General features: G+C 45.2%; 2 protein-coding genes across 4 annotated transcripts in view; one reads left to right on the top strand and one right to left on the bottom strand.

Moving 5' to 3' along the window:
- The window catches only part of cenpp (centromere protein P), a 57,641-nt gene that overhangs the window by 36,363 nt on the left and 4,623 nt on the right, over nt 1-16,655 (top strand). The window lies entirely within an intron of this gene.
- ecm2 (extracellular matrix protein 2, female organ and adipocyte specific) lies at nt 2,194-16,334 on the bottom strand. Of its 2 annotated transcripts, none has more exons than XM_083669248.1 (12): nt 16,148-16,334; nt 15,367-15,441; nt 15,133-15,217; nt 14,244-14,578; nt 10,623-10,811; nt 9,268-10,110; nt 7,971-8,086; nt 6,839-6,974; nt 6,094-6,251; nt 5,211-5,350; nt 4,482-4,808; nt 2,194-3,541 (listed from the first exon to the last, which is right to left on the bottom strand). In XM_083669248.1, the coding sequence occupies exons 4-12, from the start codon at nt 14,563-14,565 to the stop codon at nt 3,373-3,375; spliced, it is 2,400 nt and encodes a 799-aa protein (XP_083525374.1). In that variant the 5' UTR covers nt 14,566-14,578; nt 15,133-15,217; nt 15,367-15,441; nt 16,148-16,334; the 3' UTR covers nt 2,194-3,372. The 2 variants fall into 2 exon arrangements, with proteins under 2 accessions (XP_083525374.1, XP_083525375.1); XM_083669249.1 differs by having other exon boundaries at nt 9,268-10,074.

Raw genomic sequence — 16,655 nt, 5'->3', positions numbered from 1 at the left:
CCCCATATGGAGATGGCACTCTGCCATGTTCAATATTATACATGAATTTGAATCCTGCCTCACAGAGATGAGGATGGTGGTGAGTTGTGTAACACGGGGAACTGGAACTGGGAAGCTTGTGAATGTTATTTTTTCCCCCTAATACATCGACAACTGTTGATGTCCTGCTACTGTTTCTTGGATGCCTATCATAACTTTGAGGATCAGTTTGCATAAAACATGACTATACCCATACTGACTTGCAACTGGATATTTTGTTATTATTTTGTTATTCCCAAATATGTACTGCAGTGTTTGATACCATTCCTCACTCCATTCCATGCATTACAGTGAGCCCGTCCTCCGATTTCTACCTCCACCAGCCTCCCCTGATATACAGTACCAAGTAGTGATCATTTACCTTTGCAAACGGTAACATCAGATCCAGATTCTATCATTGTATTATTTTGAATGACCAGAAATGCCCTTTACCCATAAGAACCGAAGGGGAGCTATAAGATAATACCCATTACATAATCATTTTCCATGCAGCGTCGATATTTGCTTGCCGCAGCACCAAAGCCACTCCAAAGCGGTACTTATGGCCGACACGGAGGTTCCAAATATGTTCAGGTTTGGCAGAGCGATGAACCATAATGGAGAGGGGCCTTTATTCATGTTTCAATGCATAGTCCCCCTGTTGGATGTCATATTTTCCAGAGATCAGTAAGATCTGGTATGCAGCTTACACACAGCTTTCCATGGAGGTTGCTTTAGTCATGTGTTTCATTGTTGAAATATTCAGTGGTTACTGTCAGTGTATTTCATACCGTGAAATCATGTCTCTCAGTTTTTGCTGGATTAAGGGTAATTAGACTCAAGATAGAGACATCTCTCTATTCCTTCATAACCAGATCACTTTGCTCAAGTTCAGCATAGAAATCAAATCCTCATGATGTCAGGTGCGTTTAAAGCACAGATACAGGGTAAATTTCCCAAAAATGCTTTGCAGCACATCATCTTTACTTGAATAGCCAACAGTGGGTTTAAGTTCATCCCAGCGTGATGAAGTTCTCAGAAACTGATTCTAGATCAGATTAATTCAAGCTTGAGCCTGGAAATCAAATCCTCATGATCTCAGCTTTGAGGTTCGCCTTTAGCACAGAGACCACAGTCACAGACAGTTGCCATGGTGCTATTTCCATGTACGCAAACCAACTGCTGTGAGTGTTATGACTGTGTGTGTGTGTGTTCTCTTTGAAATGAGGGGAAAGAATTACCGACTGACTACTGACTCTGAACAACAGCTAAAAATGAATTTTGATTGAAATTTCATACCTACAGCATCATCACTGAGAAGTCATATGACAGCCATTAGATCTGTGATTCATGGTTGGTTAACACAGAAACCATCTGTGGTGTTCAGAGTGGCAGAAGAAGGAGGATTGCAGTCAGCGGGCGAAAACCTTTAATCTCTTAGTTTGACCTCAAAATAAGGTCTTTCTTTCATTGCTGTCATACAGGGACAGTCAACAAAGGGAAACGTATCTCTCTGTATTTGAAGTAAATATTCTAAAAGAGAGATGTGCAGTTCGGTGGGTTGTAGCTAACAGTAATTGCAGCTATTGTGAGGTTGTATTACTTACAAATAAAATTGTAAGTAATACAACCTTGAGTTGAAATTCAACTCTTCCCTCTGACAGTGTTCTTTTATTCCTAAACTCTACATGACCTTGTAGCCCGAAGCCTGAAGCCCGAAGCCTGAAGAGCTCATTTGATACAAGTGCATTTTCCAGGACTTGCCAACAATCACACTGTTGGGTTTGCACTCATCTCTGCTCATAGAAGACATAGAATAGGGAGGGAATGAACCCATTCAACCTGTATTAGGGGAGGTTGGCGTCAGATATTTGGCGTCTCCTATTATCACCCTGGACCAGGGGAGGCTGGTGGAGGTAGAAATCGGAGGACGGGTTCATTGTAATGCATGGAACGGAATGAGGAATGGTATCAAACACATGCGTTGTGATTTGTACCTCCACCAGCCTCCCCTGGTCCAGGGCGGTAACAGGAGAAAGGGGGGTACTGAAGCGTCGCTTTTCTTAGTTCATGCATGTAAAGTACCGTATGATTTATACTGTCCTCAGAAACATGAATCATAATGGCACCCACCAGTAAGAACCTGTAGATCAATATTTCAACCGAAACAAGCACTGTAGTTGCTTATTTATTTGCATTCAGCAGGCACTCGGTGTCGTCAATACAATGTTTTAATTGACCTTAATAAACGTATGTTCCCACTCGATCTCTTAGCCAGCCAAGTGCAAGTGGCAGGTCGATACAAGCAGTGACACTTATAGAACAGTTTAATTACACAGGTGTCCATCTCCATCATTTTAAACATCCCCGATATACATGCTAAACCTGGAACAAACAACAACAACAACATACGCAGACAGTTGATACAGAATGTTTCATATTTGGGCAGGCCGCCGCCCACATTCTCTCTCCTAACCTTCTGAGCCCAGAGAGTACGGACAGATTTTATTTTACCTTCGTTTTACTAATTGTATTCGAAAAATCGAATGTACCTTGTAATTACAAAGCACGGTTGGTGCTTTGAATAATTCATTATTTAAGAGCTCCAAGTAAAATAAGTATTTATTATGTAATAACTATGTAATTACACTGCTATTACCATGTTGTGTCTAAGTAAATACCTTGCAATTAGGAGGCTGTTACTAAAAGAATGCATCGGATCAGTTACCAAATGCTGATGGGACCCAATGCAATCTGAACCTGATCAGAGCCATGAGTGGGATGCTTTTTTAATAGTTCTGGTGCTGCTTGTTGAGGCTTTGGTTAAGTTGATCCATGTGTCCTGTCTGTCGAACAAGCCATGAAGCGTCTCAACTGGGGCCAACAACCACACAGAAACAAGGGCATCCACGGACATGTTACCTCAACAGCTCCTGTCTCCGCTTATGACTCACTCAGACTCTTCTAACGGGGAGGTCTCAGTCTCACTTTAACGCGTCAGTCTTTAAATGAAAAAGGTAAAGGAAACGTGAAATAGATGTGGCTCACTTATCAAGATTCTTTCCATCTGTGGTAATATTTTTTTCTTTTAGAAGAAGACCGTGTTTGAAATGGAAGCTGTATAGATTTTCCATAGATTTTCATACTGTAGCAATAATACGGGTTTTTTTCCTCTGTCATGGTCATATATTAACACAGTTCACCAGTTGTGGTATTTTTAGCACCTTTGCCATCTGTCACATAGTAGGCCTATTAATGAAATATACTGTAGATGGGGGCTGGTGATGAAGTTAAGTTTTCTTTAGTTTTCGGGACCTTTGCTAAAAATACAATGTTATACACAGTAGAAACATATCACTTGACCCTCTGAGGTTTCAAAACGACACTGGAGTAGGACCGTACGCAGGAGAAGGCTGTTGGGGAGATTCTCCTGGGGTCGATGAAGTTGTTCTCCAGACGTACGGCGACGAGGCTCGAGTCCTCATTGTTCAGGGGATCACAGATGGCGTCCATTGCAAAGTTCCTGCAGGATGAGTCATCACAGGTTTACTTTTTGGCTTCTCAAGAATGTCGTCAACACTGTGGAAGCCGAACAAGCTTGTTGTGTTTTATGTTGTCAAGACGACAAAGTGGTGCATTTTTTTTTACATTTATTGAACATATTTATCCAGGAAGAGACACTGAGACTGAGGCCTCTTTTGCGGGAGTGTTTACAGTTCAAACATGATTACAAAACACCTTAAAAAACACAACAAAATACACACATCAGTCAATCAAAACAAGAGCATGTTTCTGTGAGCTGGTCCCGAACCAAGGACTTAAAACTGATGTAAGGGACCAGGTGCTCCAACCTCAGTCTACCCTGAAGATCTCTCCATGTCTGATGAGCACAGTACTCTATCTGAAAGCAGAATGAAGGTGAACTGCGTAGTTTCAGATCTATATTAGTTTTATCCCTTGGTTATGATGAATAATCTATTTAGTATTTCCTCTTTACATAATCTTGACAACAACAATAGCTTTGCCAGTGCAGTCTAGTGAATTTAGGCTCCAAATCTGAATGTTCTTCAGAAAATTCCTAGCTACAGTATTGGCAAGACAGCGATATTCCTCTTAATTGGCTAAAGCACGTACATACAGTACCAGTCAAAAGTTTGGACAGACCTTCTCATTCAATGGTTTTTCTTTATTTTATTATTTTCTACATTGTAGATTAATATTGAAGACATCAAAACTATGAAGGAACACATATGGAATTATGTAGTAAACAAAAAATTGTTCAACAAACCAGAATATGTTTTATATTTTAGATTCTTCAAAGTGGCCACCTTTTGCTTTGATGACAGCTTTGCACACTCTTGGCAAGTTTGACTGGTGCTGTACATATCAGCCGCCAGGCAGGCTCATGCATTAAGGCTGTAAACACACTTGCCATTACATCAGGCTGCACCTAAAATCAGTACCTGATTTTGTTGTTGTTGAGTCGGAGGAAGTGCAGTGTTCTCATCTCATTGATGCCGGGGGGAACCGTGACCAGCTGGTTGTGGTCCAAACACAGTTCCACCATGGAGTTGTAAGAACCGAAGAAGGATTCTGGCTCTACCCCGTCCCTGTCCAACTTGTTATAGGACAGGTACAGGTACTCAATGCCAGGGTACATGTGGGCAAACACCCAACCAGGGATCCTCTCGATCTGGTTGCCCACCAGTACCAGGTGAACCAGGGGCCTGGGCAGGTAGGAGGGCACCAGGTACAGCTGGTTGTAAGAGAGGTCGATGGACTCGAGGTTTCTGTCAAGTGAAGGAGAGAGAGAGAGAGAGAGAGAGACACAGACATGAATGGGTTGATATCCCTTAGATACAGTATCTAAAAGTGCCTTTTGCTCTGAATTGAAAGCCTTGAAAAAAATGGTTGAGAATAGCAGCAGGAGAGAGGGAGTGGAGAGAGAGAGAGAGAGAAAGAGGAGGAGAGGAGAAGAGAAGAGCTGGTGGAAGGGAGACAGCAGGGGGGAGACAGCAGGGGGGAGATGGTGAGAAAGACTGAGGGAGAGGAAAGGGAGGAGAGGAGAGTGAGAGAACCAGAGAACTGTGTTAGTATTATTGTTCAGCAGATGATCCTATTTATGCTGGACTATTTAAAACATTTAATAACCGTGAGACCAAATCTCCCAAAAGCTCATGTTGCCATCTCACTTGTGGTTGATCCAGGCGAGAGGAGCGATCTTGGACTCGTCCAGTCTGTTGTGTCTCAGTATGATCACGTTGAGGTTGGTGGTGTGATTCAGAACCGACTCAGATATTTCCTCTATTAGGTTGTTTTCAAGATACAGTTCCTGGAAGAAATTATAAAATGAGAGTGTTTATATGGATTTATCCAATTTCAGTTGTATTTTCACGCAGTGTAATTGAATGTGTTTGGCCGGGGTTTCTGCTGAGCAAGCATCTGTCTGTGGTAGGTTTGAGTGTTTTGGTTTGCCATAATTATTATGTTTACTCCAATGGTTTCCCACAGGTAAACCCACTTAACCCAGCTCAAGGTTTAAAGAGAAAATGGGTCAGAAATGTCAGCAGTACTTCTTGGGCACCTTCAACACACTCTACATAAGTCTTAAATAAGACCATTACACTGAGAATTAGTAGATTGGACTTTTCTATATCAAGGTAAATAGTTACAGGGTTGTTTTTTAGGTCTGGTGTTAACTGTCCCTCCTAAAGATCTCTTCACCCCCACTACCCCCCTGTACAAGTTTTTATCCTAAAAAAAATAAAAATCCTTCTTCTAGCATTGTGACTGCCTATGGCCCCTGGTCCGAGCATTGATTACTTTATGTTATGATGACCGATGGATAGATGATTCACTTCCTTAAACAAATGTATGTGCTTTGGATAAAGGCGTCTGCTAAATGCCATAAATGTAAATGCATAACGTTTAAACTGTAGTGCAGTGCATCAGACGTCTTTGATGTGTTTGAATCCGTCCCTCTTCAATAAACCATGGATGAGATAAAGCATGCAAGTTCCGGCCTGCATACAGACCAGCTGTATAGAGTAATAGACAACGTCCAGGACGGCTCACCAGTAGAGAGGAGGGGAGGCCCTGGGGGAGGGTGCGGAAGTGGTTCCTCCCCAGGCGGAGGTAGTTCAGCTGGGTCAGAGGTGTGAAGCCCAGTGGGTCCACGTTCCCTTCACTCAGAACATTCCCCTCCAGCTCCAGGGTCACCAAGTTCCTCAGATCTGAGAGGAACCACAGGACGTTCTGTATTAGTGAGGCGTTTTCACACTGGAATATCGAAGCGTGTTGTTGAGGCATTCTCCTAAGAACACTACTCGGTTTTGCTATGTTGATTGTTTATGACGAATTACAAAGCATACTGGTGAGAGGCGTTTTCTGGTTTCCTACAGGACTCTGGTGAGAGGTGTTTTCTGGTTTCCTACAGGACTCTGGTCAAGTACATCTCACTAGGTTCATTGTTGTTACCGCCATTCTTGATTGAACAAACAGCTGTGTTTATTTGTGCAATCCCAAAGTATGTTTATATTTACCAGGTTATTTATACTGTATGGTTTCAGTTATTTTCTTTGACTATTATTTGATTATTTTACTCAATGAATGGCCTGAAATGCCCCAAAACCCAGCATCATGATTTTGCGCAACAACTAGATAGACAGTAGTTTTGTTTTCAAATCAGATCAAATCAGATGTTATTTGTCAGGTACATCGCATACAGTCATAATTAACGTAGTGAAATGCTTTGGGGTCTTGCTCCTCGATCAACAGCAGTCAACAACAGTCAACAGATGTGTTTGTTGTTCTGTTTTACCCTGAAAGCTGTTGTCGTCGATGCCTTTGAGCTGGTTCTCGTTGATCTTGAGCTCCTGCAGTGTGGGAGGGAGGTCTGCAGGGACCTGCTCCAGAAGGTTCCCGTCCAGGTACAGCCGAGACAGCTGTTTCAGACTCTAACAACAACACACATTCACAAGACACGTTTCAGTCAGGTCAGGGTTCTATGATAGCATAAGTCATACTGTGGGATATTCTGCCAAGAATGTGTAATTAAATACCGTAGATCGGGAAGTAAAAGACAGTGTTATTCTTTCCATGACATTGATATTGGCTGTCTGTCAGGATGGGGAGCGTCTTGTTGTCTCTCTTACCTCTCAGCTGCCACCTCAGTCTACCTCTCTTGCAGGGGAGGCAGAAATCGGAGGACGGGCTCATTGTAATGCATGGAACGTAATGAATAGGAATACGTGTGTTTGATACCGTTCCTCATTCCGTTCCGTGTATTACAATGAGCCCGTCCTCCGATGTCTGCCTCCTCTGCTCTGTTGTGATGGACTGACTGTACCAGCTCTATGGATCTACTGTAGCTGGTGGAAACGGGAAAGAAAAGCCCAGTGTATTCCTGAACCTCAGAGGGTCCTTTTGAACACGTGCCATGGAATTTTGTTTTTGTTTGAAAGGGTTTCTGCAGGTTTCTCTTTGAGCGGGGTGAAGTGAGGGTGAAGCAGATCTCCATGAACCCCTGCCTGCTTAAACGCTTTGTGTGTGTGTGTGCGTGTGTGTGTGTGTGTGTGTGTAAAATCTGTTGTTGGTGTCAGATAGATGGGTTAAATCGGTGAGTTTGTATACGTGAACAAGTCTTCCATTGAGTCTAGATCCAACAAATTCAATATTTACAATTCTGAAATGTTTAGCCGAGACAAAATATTTGCTCTGGTCCGTTTGTTAGTGAAATATCATACGCGATGCTGTTTGCTTTGGATGGCAAAACAAGATAGATTTAAACAATCAACCAAAGAATGCCGACTTGTGCTTTCACCAGACATGTTATTTCCATCTCAGTTTCAAATCCATTTATTCTGTTATGTGCTTATAAAACCAGTGATCTACTCAGACAATTCACACACAGTTGGCGCTAGGTTGCGTTGTGAAATAGACTCCTGACTTACTCTGAACACTTGCGGGGCGATGCCTGCAGATGTGAGCTTGTTCTTGCCAAGGTTGATCCACTCCAGGTTAGGGATTCCGTTGAAGGCTCCCACCGGGATGGTTGAGATGGAGTTATCTGGCAGTTGATGATAAACATTCATGTGTTGAGATGGAGTTACCTGGCAGTTGATGATAATTAAGTTTTATTATTGTTTATTGAGTGTCTTTGGATCCTAGGAAAGCACTATATCATTTCAATGATTTATTAATGTATTATTATTAGGGGATCATAGGTCATCCATGCAGAGAAACAATTCAGGTTTCCGTTATCCTCAAGTCTAGCCTCCCGGTCTCAGCTGTGGACTGATCGCTGTTGCAGTGCTGTTCAGGGGAGGCTGGTGGAGGTAGAACTCCGAGGACGGGCTCATTGTAGGTGTCTGATACCATTCCTTATTCCACTCCATGCATTACAATGAGCCCGTCCTCCGATTTCTACCTCCACCAGCCTCCCCAGGTGCCTTGGCTGTCTGTGGCGCTAGCCCTGCAAGTTCAGACAAGGCCTAAATGGTTCAACTTAGCGTGCTTCTGTATTGTAATTATGCTGTTCATAACACCAACAGACATTTGAAGAGCAGCTAAATGCAGTAGATTAGCCAACAGGCATGAGAAGAGAAACGTTGTGTCCTAGCGTAGGTTAGCTTAGGTTAGCTTAGCTTAGCTTAGTCTTAGGTTACCTTAGCTTAGGTTAGGTTAGTTTAGCTTAGCTTAGGTTAGGTTGGTTTAGCTTAGCTTAGTCTTAGGTTAGATTAGCTTAGGTTAGGTTAGGTTAGTTTAGGTTAGCTTAGGTTAGGTTAGTTTAGCTTAGCTTAGCTTAGGTTAGGTTGGTTTAGCTTAGCTTAGTTTAGGCTTAGGTTAGGTTAGTTTAGGCTTAGGTTATCTTAGGTTTAGGTTAGCCTAGCTTGGGCTTAGGTTAGCTTAGGCTTTTCCCTCAGTTTCTACCTTGTGTGGGTAACTTTGCAAATGTGGTGCATTTAACTTCTTCTACTGTCATTTGTATACATTTGTTTGTATGATGTAGGCTCTGTGTGTGTGCTCCATTTGTGTCAGGTGATGCTGGTGGAGGTAGAAATCGGAGGACGGGCTCATTGTAATGCATGGAATGGAATTAGGAATGGTATCAGACATGTGCATGTCCCGTGCATTACAATGAGCCTATCCTCCGATATCTACCTCCACCAGCCTGTGTGTAATACGGGGCTGAATTTTCCTTAGGGAACAATAAAGATTGATCAAACTGAACGTGATTGGCTGCCTTACCTTCCAGACTGAGTGATTTGAGCTCAGGGATGGACAGAGCAGGGAAGTTGGTGAGTCTGGCGTTCTCACACGTCACGGTGACATCAGAGATGTCACAGCCCGGAGGGAGATTGAAGTCAGCTCTTGTCAATATCACCTCCACTCCCACATCTTCCTCCTCCTCCTCCTCCTCCACTCCCTCATCTTCCCCCTCCTCCTCTTCCTCGTCTTCCTCCTCGGCGGGTTGGATGAGACGTGGGACGCCTTCTTCGGTCGGTTGCCGCGGGGACATTTGGAAGACATCTCCTCTCAGCCACACAGTCTCCTCTTCCTCCTGTTCCTCTTCCTCCTGTTCCTCCTCCGGCTGTTCCTCCTCATCATCATCCCACTCCAGTAGCCTCAGCTTCTCCTTCAGCTCCATCTCCTGCTTCATCCTCTCTTCCTCCAGCTCTCTCTCCTTCGCCCGTGCGGCTGCCTCTGCCGCCTCTTTCTTCCTCCTGTCCTCCTCAACCTGTCTCCTCTCCTCCTCTTTCTGCCTCCTCTCCTCATCCTCTTTGTCCATCTTCACCTTCAGCAGCTCTTCCTCCGCTCTCCTCCTGTCCCACTCCAGCTTCCTCTGCTTTTCCATCTCCTCTTTCTTCTGCTGCTTCCTCCTCTTTCGCTCGGCATCCTTCTTGAGGAGGCGTTCCTCTTCCTTGCAGTGCTCCTCTTCCTCCCTCCTCAGGATCTGATCGATTTGGGCCTGGGTGAGGGGCCCGCCAGGCTGCAGCACGGGGTCAAAGCCGGGGTCACTGTGGTCAGGGTCGGGGTCGCTGGGGTCGTTGGGTACTGCAGAATCGCCAGAGAAGTCAGGAACATCTGGGACTGCAGGGCCAGCCAACAGCACGTAGTCACACAGTAATGATAGAGAGGGAGGGAGGGAGGGAGAGAGGGAGGGAGGGAGGGAGAGAATAAGGAAGGACAGGCAGATGGGTGTTATGGTACAGAAGTAGCAGAAAGAGACCCACAGATACACCGACACACCACTTCATGCAGTATTTACCCCCTCAGGCTGCTAGAGTTTAGGTTTTTACCAAGGTTAAAGGTTTCATACATTATCAATAATCCACCACCAGTTAAAGGTTTCATATATTATCAATAATCCACCACCAGTTAAAGGTTTCATAGTAATCCACAGATTACTTGTATGTCATAGATGCTGTAGATATATGAAGAGCAGCTTGCAGATAGCACGGTTTAGGCACCTGATAAAGGATAGCACGGTTTAGGCACCTGATAAAGGATAGCACGGTTTTGGCACCTGATAAAGGATAGCACGGTTTAGGAACCTGATAAAGGATCAATTAAATGGGGGGGTCGGGAGGGGGATACTGTACCTGTGTCCATGCAGACAGGACAACACTCCCCAGTAGGGATGAAGGGGAAGTGGCAGTGCATTATGGGACAGATGACCTCGTCACACAACACCTGCCCGTTGGAGCAGAGGCAGGTGATGCAGGGCTTGGGAGACCACACGGCCTTGTCAAACATGGTGATGTCCTGGTACACACACTGACCCTGCTTTCCTAGAGGAAAACACACAACATGGTGAGACCCTAGTACACACACACACACACACAGAGGCCCTTCTTTTCTCTGAGAAAACACAACACAGTGATACCATAGTACACATACACACAGGTGAGACTTTGTCATCATTTCTGAGAGTGATGGTAAAAGCTGATAGTTATGTCTGTTGCCACCTGTACTTACTGTGAGAAACAGACAGAGAAATAATTTGTGCCCTCCTACCACATTATCTTCTTAGGATTTGTGGCCCTTCAACAGACAAAGCAGGTGATTGTAAGCTAGGCTACAGGCTACAGGCTACAGGCTACAGGCTACAGGCTACAGGCTACAGGCAGGGATGTAGTGGTGTCGGCAAAAAGGTGCCTAAATGCTGGACACTGGAGAAAATGACGTAAGCGTAAAAGCTTTAAAATACGTGCATATTTAATAAAAGGTGCTTAAACACTACTCACCCCCCCCCCCCCCCCCCAACAAAAAGGTGTTTCAAAAGCATTTACATGCGTTTACTCTCCACTACATCACTGGCTACAGCCAGGTGGTTGTCAGTACCTTGGACCCCCCCCTTAAGTGTAAAAAATGGCATAGAAAGGTTTCAACATAGAGGCGTATTCATTAGCAGCCCTGTTACATCATAAGCTTCTTTATGTTCTTTATTTACTGGGCTGCACTTCAACAAGTAGCAGTGAGAGTTCATGTTTTCTCACCATCCCTGCTATGGAGATGTAGTGGAGGTGGTTTGGAATCACACTCTTGTCTGAGACATGCAAACTCAAGGTCCCACCCGGGCCTCAGAACCTGAGGAGATCCTCTTGGTGTAACGGTAGACGCTTGGGTCTTCCACGTCGGAGACCCGGGTTCGAACCCTGACCGTCACAGAGAGGCCATGACACACAATGGAGGCAGTGATTAGCCTGTTATTTTATGATTTCCTGCGTTTCTCGTCCATCTGCGTTTCCTCACGCCTTCCTTCCCTTCCACACATGGTATCAATAACGGTTCAAAACATCAGACCCAAAGACCCACAATTGCTCGACTTCATTACTGTGGTTCTCGTGGAGACCTCTTTACCCAAATATGCACCGTTGTGATTCCTCACTAAGCATAAAAAGCCTACAAGATTTAAGCATTCTGCCAATTTTGATCTGAACCCCCCCCCCCGACTTTATTTTGTTTATTTAATGTGAATGGTGGCCTGTCTCACGAAACAATGCAAGTCCATAAGCACACTGTAATCACATAGTATTACATAATTGACATTGTCATGCCATGCTGTGATACTACCCACAAAACACTATTCGGTGTCGGGAGTTGGGGCTGGCACTGTATTTGGCCTTGTCTTGAGTTCAGACTGGGTGAGAGTTGCACTCCTTTCAGTCTTTAGTGAATCTAGAGAATCAGAAATAAGGAAAAGACTCTAAATAAAGTTCAGTTTTGATCAAAGTGCCTTTGGGTGCTGTACAGCCCAGGGTTGATCCACAAAGTAAATTATACAGCCAGCACTCTCAAATAGACATTTACATTTACGGCATTTAGCAGACGCCTTTATCCAAAGCGACTTACAACAAATACATTTGTTTAAGTAAGTGAATCATCTATCCATGAGTCATCATAAGATAAGGTAATCAATGCTCAGACCAGGGGCCATTGGCAGTCGTAATGTTAGAAGAAGGATATATTTTTTTTTTTATTAACAGGAGAGGAACAGAGGGGTAGTGGGGGTGAAGAGGTTAAGATGTAGCCTGAAGAGACGGGTCTTCAATCTACGGCGGAAGATCGGTAGTGAAATATAGAAACATAAATCATCATTTATGTTTCTATTTTTAATGCCTCATCGGTGGCATAATACCACTGTGGACGTGGTGGTATTACCATACGCAGTGCTCTGTGCTGAAGAAGGCTTGGAGCTGAAAGGCGACCACAGTGACTATGCTGATTAGGCCATTTTCAGGAATGTAATTTCCTGATGAATCAGGAATTCCTGCTGCTGTTACATCATACTGTAAACCATGACATTGTCCTAGCCCTGAACCAACAGCCCCTTCTCCCTGCCTGGCTGTGTCCTGAACCAACAGCCCCTTCTCCCTGCCTGGCTGTGTCCTGAACCAACAGCCCCTTCTCCCTGCCTGGCTGTGCCCTGAACCAACAGCCCCTTCTCCCTGCCTGGCTGTGTCCTGAACCAACAGCCCCTTCTCCCTGCCTGGCTGTGTCCTGAACCAACAGCCCCTTCTCCCTGTCTGGCTGTGTCCTGAACCAACAGCCCCTTCTCCCTGCCTGGCTGTGCCCTGAACCAACAGCCCCTTCCCCCTGCCTGAAAAGGGGGAAGCAGATATGTGACGCGTTGTGTGATCTGAGCAGTAGAGGCTGGTGGAGGTGGAAATCAGAGGACGGGCTCATTGTAATGAATGGAATGAGGAATGGTATCAAACACAATGTGCCCATCCTCTGATTTCTACCTCCACCAGCCTCCCCTGGATCGGAGTGACCCGAGTGTGAAAAAATAATGATGAGCCTCAAACTTAGGAAAAGGATGGAATTCAAATGTGCAGATTTGTCTGACAGTTAACCCTCTGCTTGTTCCAGCTATGTCGCCGCAAACCGATTTCAAATCGCCAAATTGTTCCAATGATTGATAGTGTAGGAAGTGAATTACTGAGCATGCAGTACGGGTGGCTGCTCAAGCAAAACAAACATCCTCTGTATTGTAGCAGCAGGCAGCTGCAGTAAGAGGCATGTAATAACCTGAGATGACACTGCTTTCTCTCTCTGTCTCTCTCTCTCTCTCTCTCTCTCTCTCTGTTTGTCTCTTTCTCTATATCCCTCTTTCTCACTCTGTCTCTCTCTCTGTCTCTCTCTCTCTCTGTCTCTCTCTGTCTGTCTCTCTCTCTCTCTCTGTCTGTCTCTCTCTCTCTCTCTGTTTGTCTCTTTCTCTATATCCCTCTTTCTCACTCTGTCTCTCTCTCTCTCTCTCTCTCTCTCTCTCTGTTTGTCTCTTTCTCTATATCCCTCTTTCTCACTCTGTCTCTCTCTGTCTCTCTCTATGTTTGCCTCTCTCTCTCTCTCTCTGATTGCCCCTCTCTCTCTCTCTCTCTCTCTCTCTCTCTCTCTGATTGCCCCTCTCTCTCTCTCTCTGATTGCCCCTCTCTCTCTCTCTGATTGCCCCTCTCTCTCTGTTTGCCTCTCTCTCTCTCTCTCTGATTGCCCCTCTCTCTCTCTCTGATTGCCCCTCTCTCTCTATGTTTGCCTCTCTCTCTCTCTCTCTGATTGCCCCTCTCTCTCTCTCTCTCTCTCTCTCTGATTGCCCCTCTCTCATTAACCTAAGACATTTAGTCATTTGTCATCATTACCTCCACTTCCGCCCACACAATCACTAACACACGGTGCACATCCTGCTTCAGAGAAGGACGAGGCAGCAGCAGTAGTGAACTAACCTGGTATGACGTTGTAGTTGGACTGCTGTTGGTTGATGCTCTTGTACGACTCTATGAAGATAGACGCTCCATCGTCTCCCACCTGGTTGGCTGGCAGGCTGCCCAGTCGGATCAGGGCTTGAGAGGAGTCGTGGTGATGCTGGTGCCTCTCTCTGGGTCTCCCTCTCCTCTGCCCCAGGCCCTGCCCCGGCCTCCTCCTCCCCCGGGATAGTGCACCACGCTGGGGCTGAGTCTGGTCCTGGTCCTGGGTCTGGTCGTGGGACAGAGCCAGGCTCAGGGAGACCAGCAGGGACAGAGAGATGATGGCCTGCTTACACCTCATAGCTGGAGGTGATCTGGAACATAGGGGAGAGGCTTGAAGACAAAGAAGGGTTTCACTCCTGCATGGTCCTTCATATACCTCTCTGTCATGATGTACAGGTTACGTGTTGCTGTGTTGCCTCCCTAATAACAAGGTCTATCTGCAGCAGCAATAGCCAGTCTCCATGCTGCCCCCAGGTCTGTAATTGAGGACCGACTGGGATCTGTATAAAGTGTTACCTTTGGAGAAGTGGTGTGGATGTACAGTATAGGTAATGGATAGGTACCTATTACCTATCCACACCAGAGTAGGTACAGTATAGGTAATGGAGTTGTTTAGTCTGTGATTGGGAGTTTGGGTAAATGCTGTGCAGTAGTACTTAACAGCTGCCCGTCAAGAGGAGCGTTTAGGCGAATGGTTGTTGAGTTCTGTTACAAGTGTGATTTTTGTCTGCACTTCCATTTTGTCTCTTTGTTATTTTCCTGTAGGTGAGCCAAAAGCTTTTACAGGAAACTGCAATGCAAACAGCCAACATTAGAGGCAGAGGAAAATAGGGCATGCAAGTATTGGTAAACAGCCTCAGATTACCTTCTTTTGTCAACAGATATTTGAAGATCTTAAATGTTTCCCCAACCGTCACATGCAGTATGCTAATGGTGCAGATTTGGCTTATCTGTGAAAGACAGGAAGGAAGTTTAAACAAGCAGAGGAATGACTTCTGCCTAATCCCCAGGGAGCAAGCCCTGGGGTGCGTCTCCATACTCTAAAGTAGGAGTTTCCCTCCTCTCCTCTCCTCTCCTCTCCTCATCTCCTCTCCCCTACCTGCACTGACGATGCAGGACTGGACAGATGACAGCAAATTCCTGATTGACGTCCTCCCTTTTGCTTGCTCTTAGTCTGTGTTGTCATATCAGGAGAGATGGAGGAGTGGAAACAGGGAGAGCAAGTCACTTTAGATTATTGAGATGCAACCCAGGCCCTCTGGCAAGGAGTCGGTGTGGTTAGTAATAAATCGACTCTGGATTTACAGAGAGAAAAAAGCCCACATCCACAGTGGAGAGGAGGGGGGGAAGAGAGGAGGGGGGGAAGAAGTAGAAAAAAAAAAAAAAAAAAGTCTGGAAAGTCTTTAGATGAATGTGGTCCTCGGGATGACGAGGTTCAAATGGAGAACGAGAAACACAAACACAGGAGAGCAGAGAGCTAAAAATAACCATCAGGAAAAAGTGAGACTTTTTACAGACTTCAGCTCGGTAACTATCTCCAACTTTAGCCTTGAAGAACAGTTAAATATGGCCTTTGAATGGTTACAGGCACACATTGAAATATGTATCTACAGTATCAAAAGGACAGGGAAGAGTTAAACAATCGTTAAAATAAGCTTTGGTTTGTAACAAAAACCCCTGAGACAGTACAAAGCTGCTTTCACCACAATAACTACCAAAGTACAAGCTTGGTGCTTTCTCATTGCTTACATGCAAACATAGCATGTTTACAGCAGGGACCATTATGCCTCATAACTTCCCCACTGCCACCAAATCAACATCAAAGCTGCAGAAAGCAGAAATGGAAGGAGAGCGAGCATCGAGAGGACACAGTACATTACCAGTGTGGTCCGCAGGCCAAATATTTCCAGTCTTTCCCAGCGTCTTTGGCCAGCAGCTGCAAGACAATGTGTGGCTGCAAGGCGCAGCTGATGAATGTTTTAAACAGACAGACGGACGGACAGACAAGCCTGCTCTGTCTGGGAAGCTGAGGCTTGCCTCGGGAAAACTTTTTGAAGTCAGTGTCAGAGAAGGTAACTTAGAATACTGTGTGTGTGTGTGTGTGTGTGTGTGTGTGTGTGTGTGTGTGTGTGTCACACACACGCAGAGTGCTCAGTGATTTTCTCTTGTCCTAATTACTAGCCATATGGAGGTGTGTACTGTAGCGTTGCACACAGCAGAACAACCTTCACCTCAGCTTGTCATTATTGCACAGTCATTACCAGCCTTTAGGGAGGCACTTCACATCAGAGAATGGGACAACCGTAACCTTAATGTCCACCTCAGGGTCTGCTGCGGAGTGAACTGAGAGAGGTCCTAGCCCAGACCAGGCTCGGGTCTGAGGCTACA

The sequence above is a fragment of the Argentina silus genome (assembly GCF_951799395.1).
Source record: "Argentina silus genome assembly, chromosome: 4".
In the NCBI taxonomy this organism is placed as follows: domain Eukaryota; kingdom Metazoa; phylum Chordata; class Actinopteri; order Argentiniformes; family Argentinidae; genus Argentina; species Argentina silus.
Note: the sequence above shows the minus strand (reverse complement) of the source record. Positions and strands in the feature narration are given on the sequence as shown.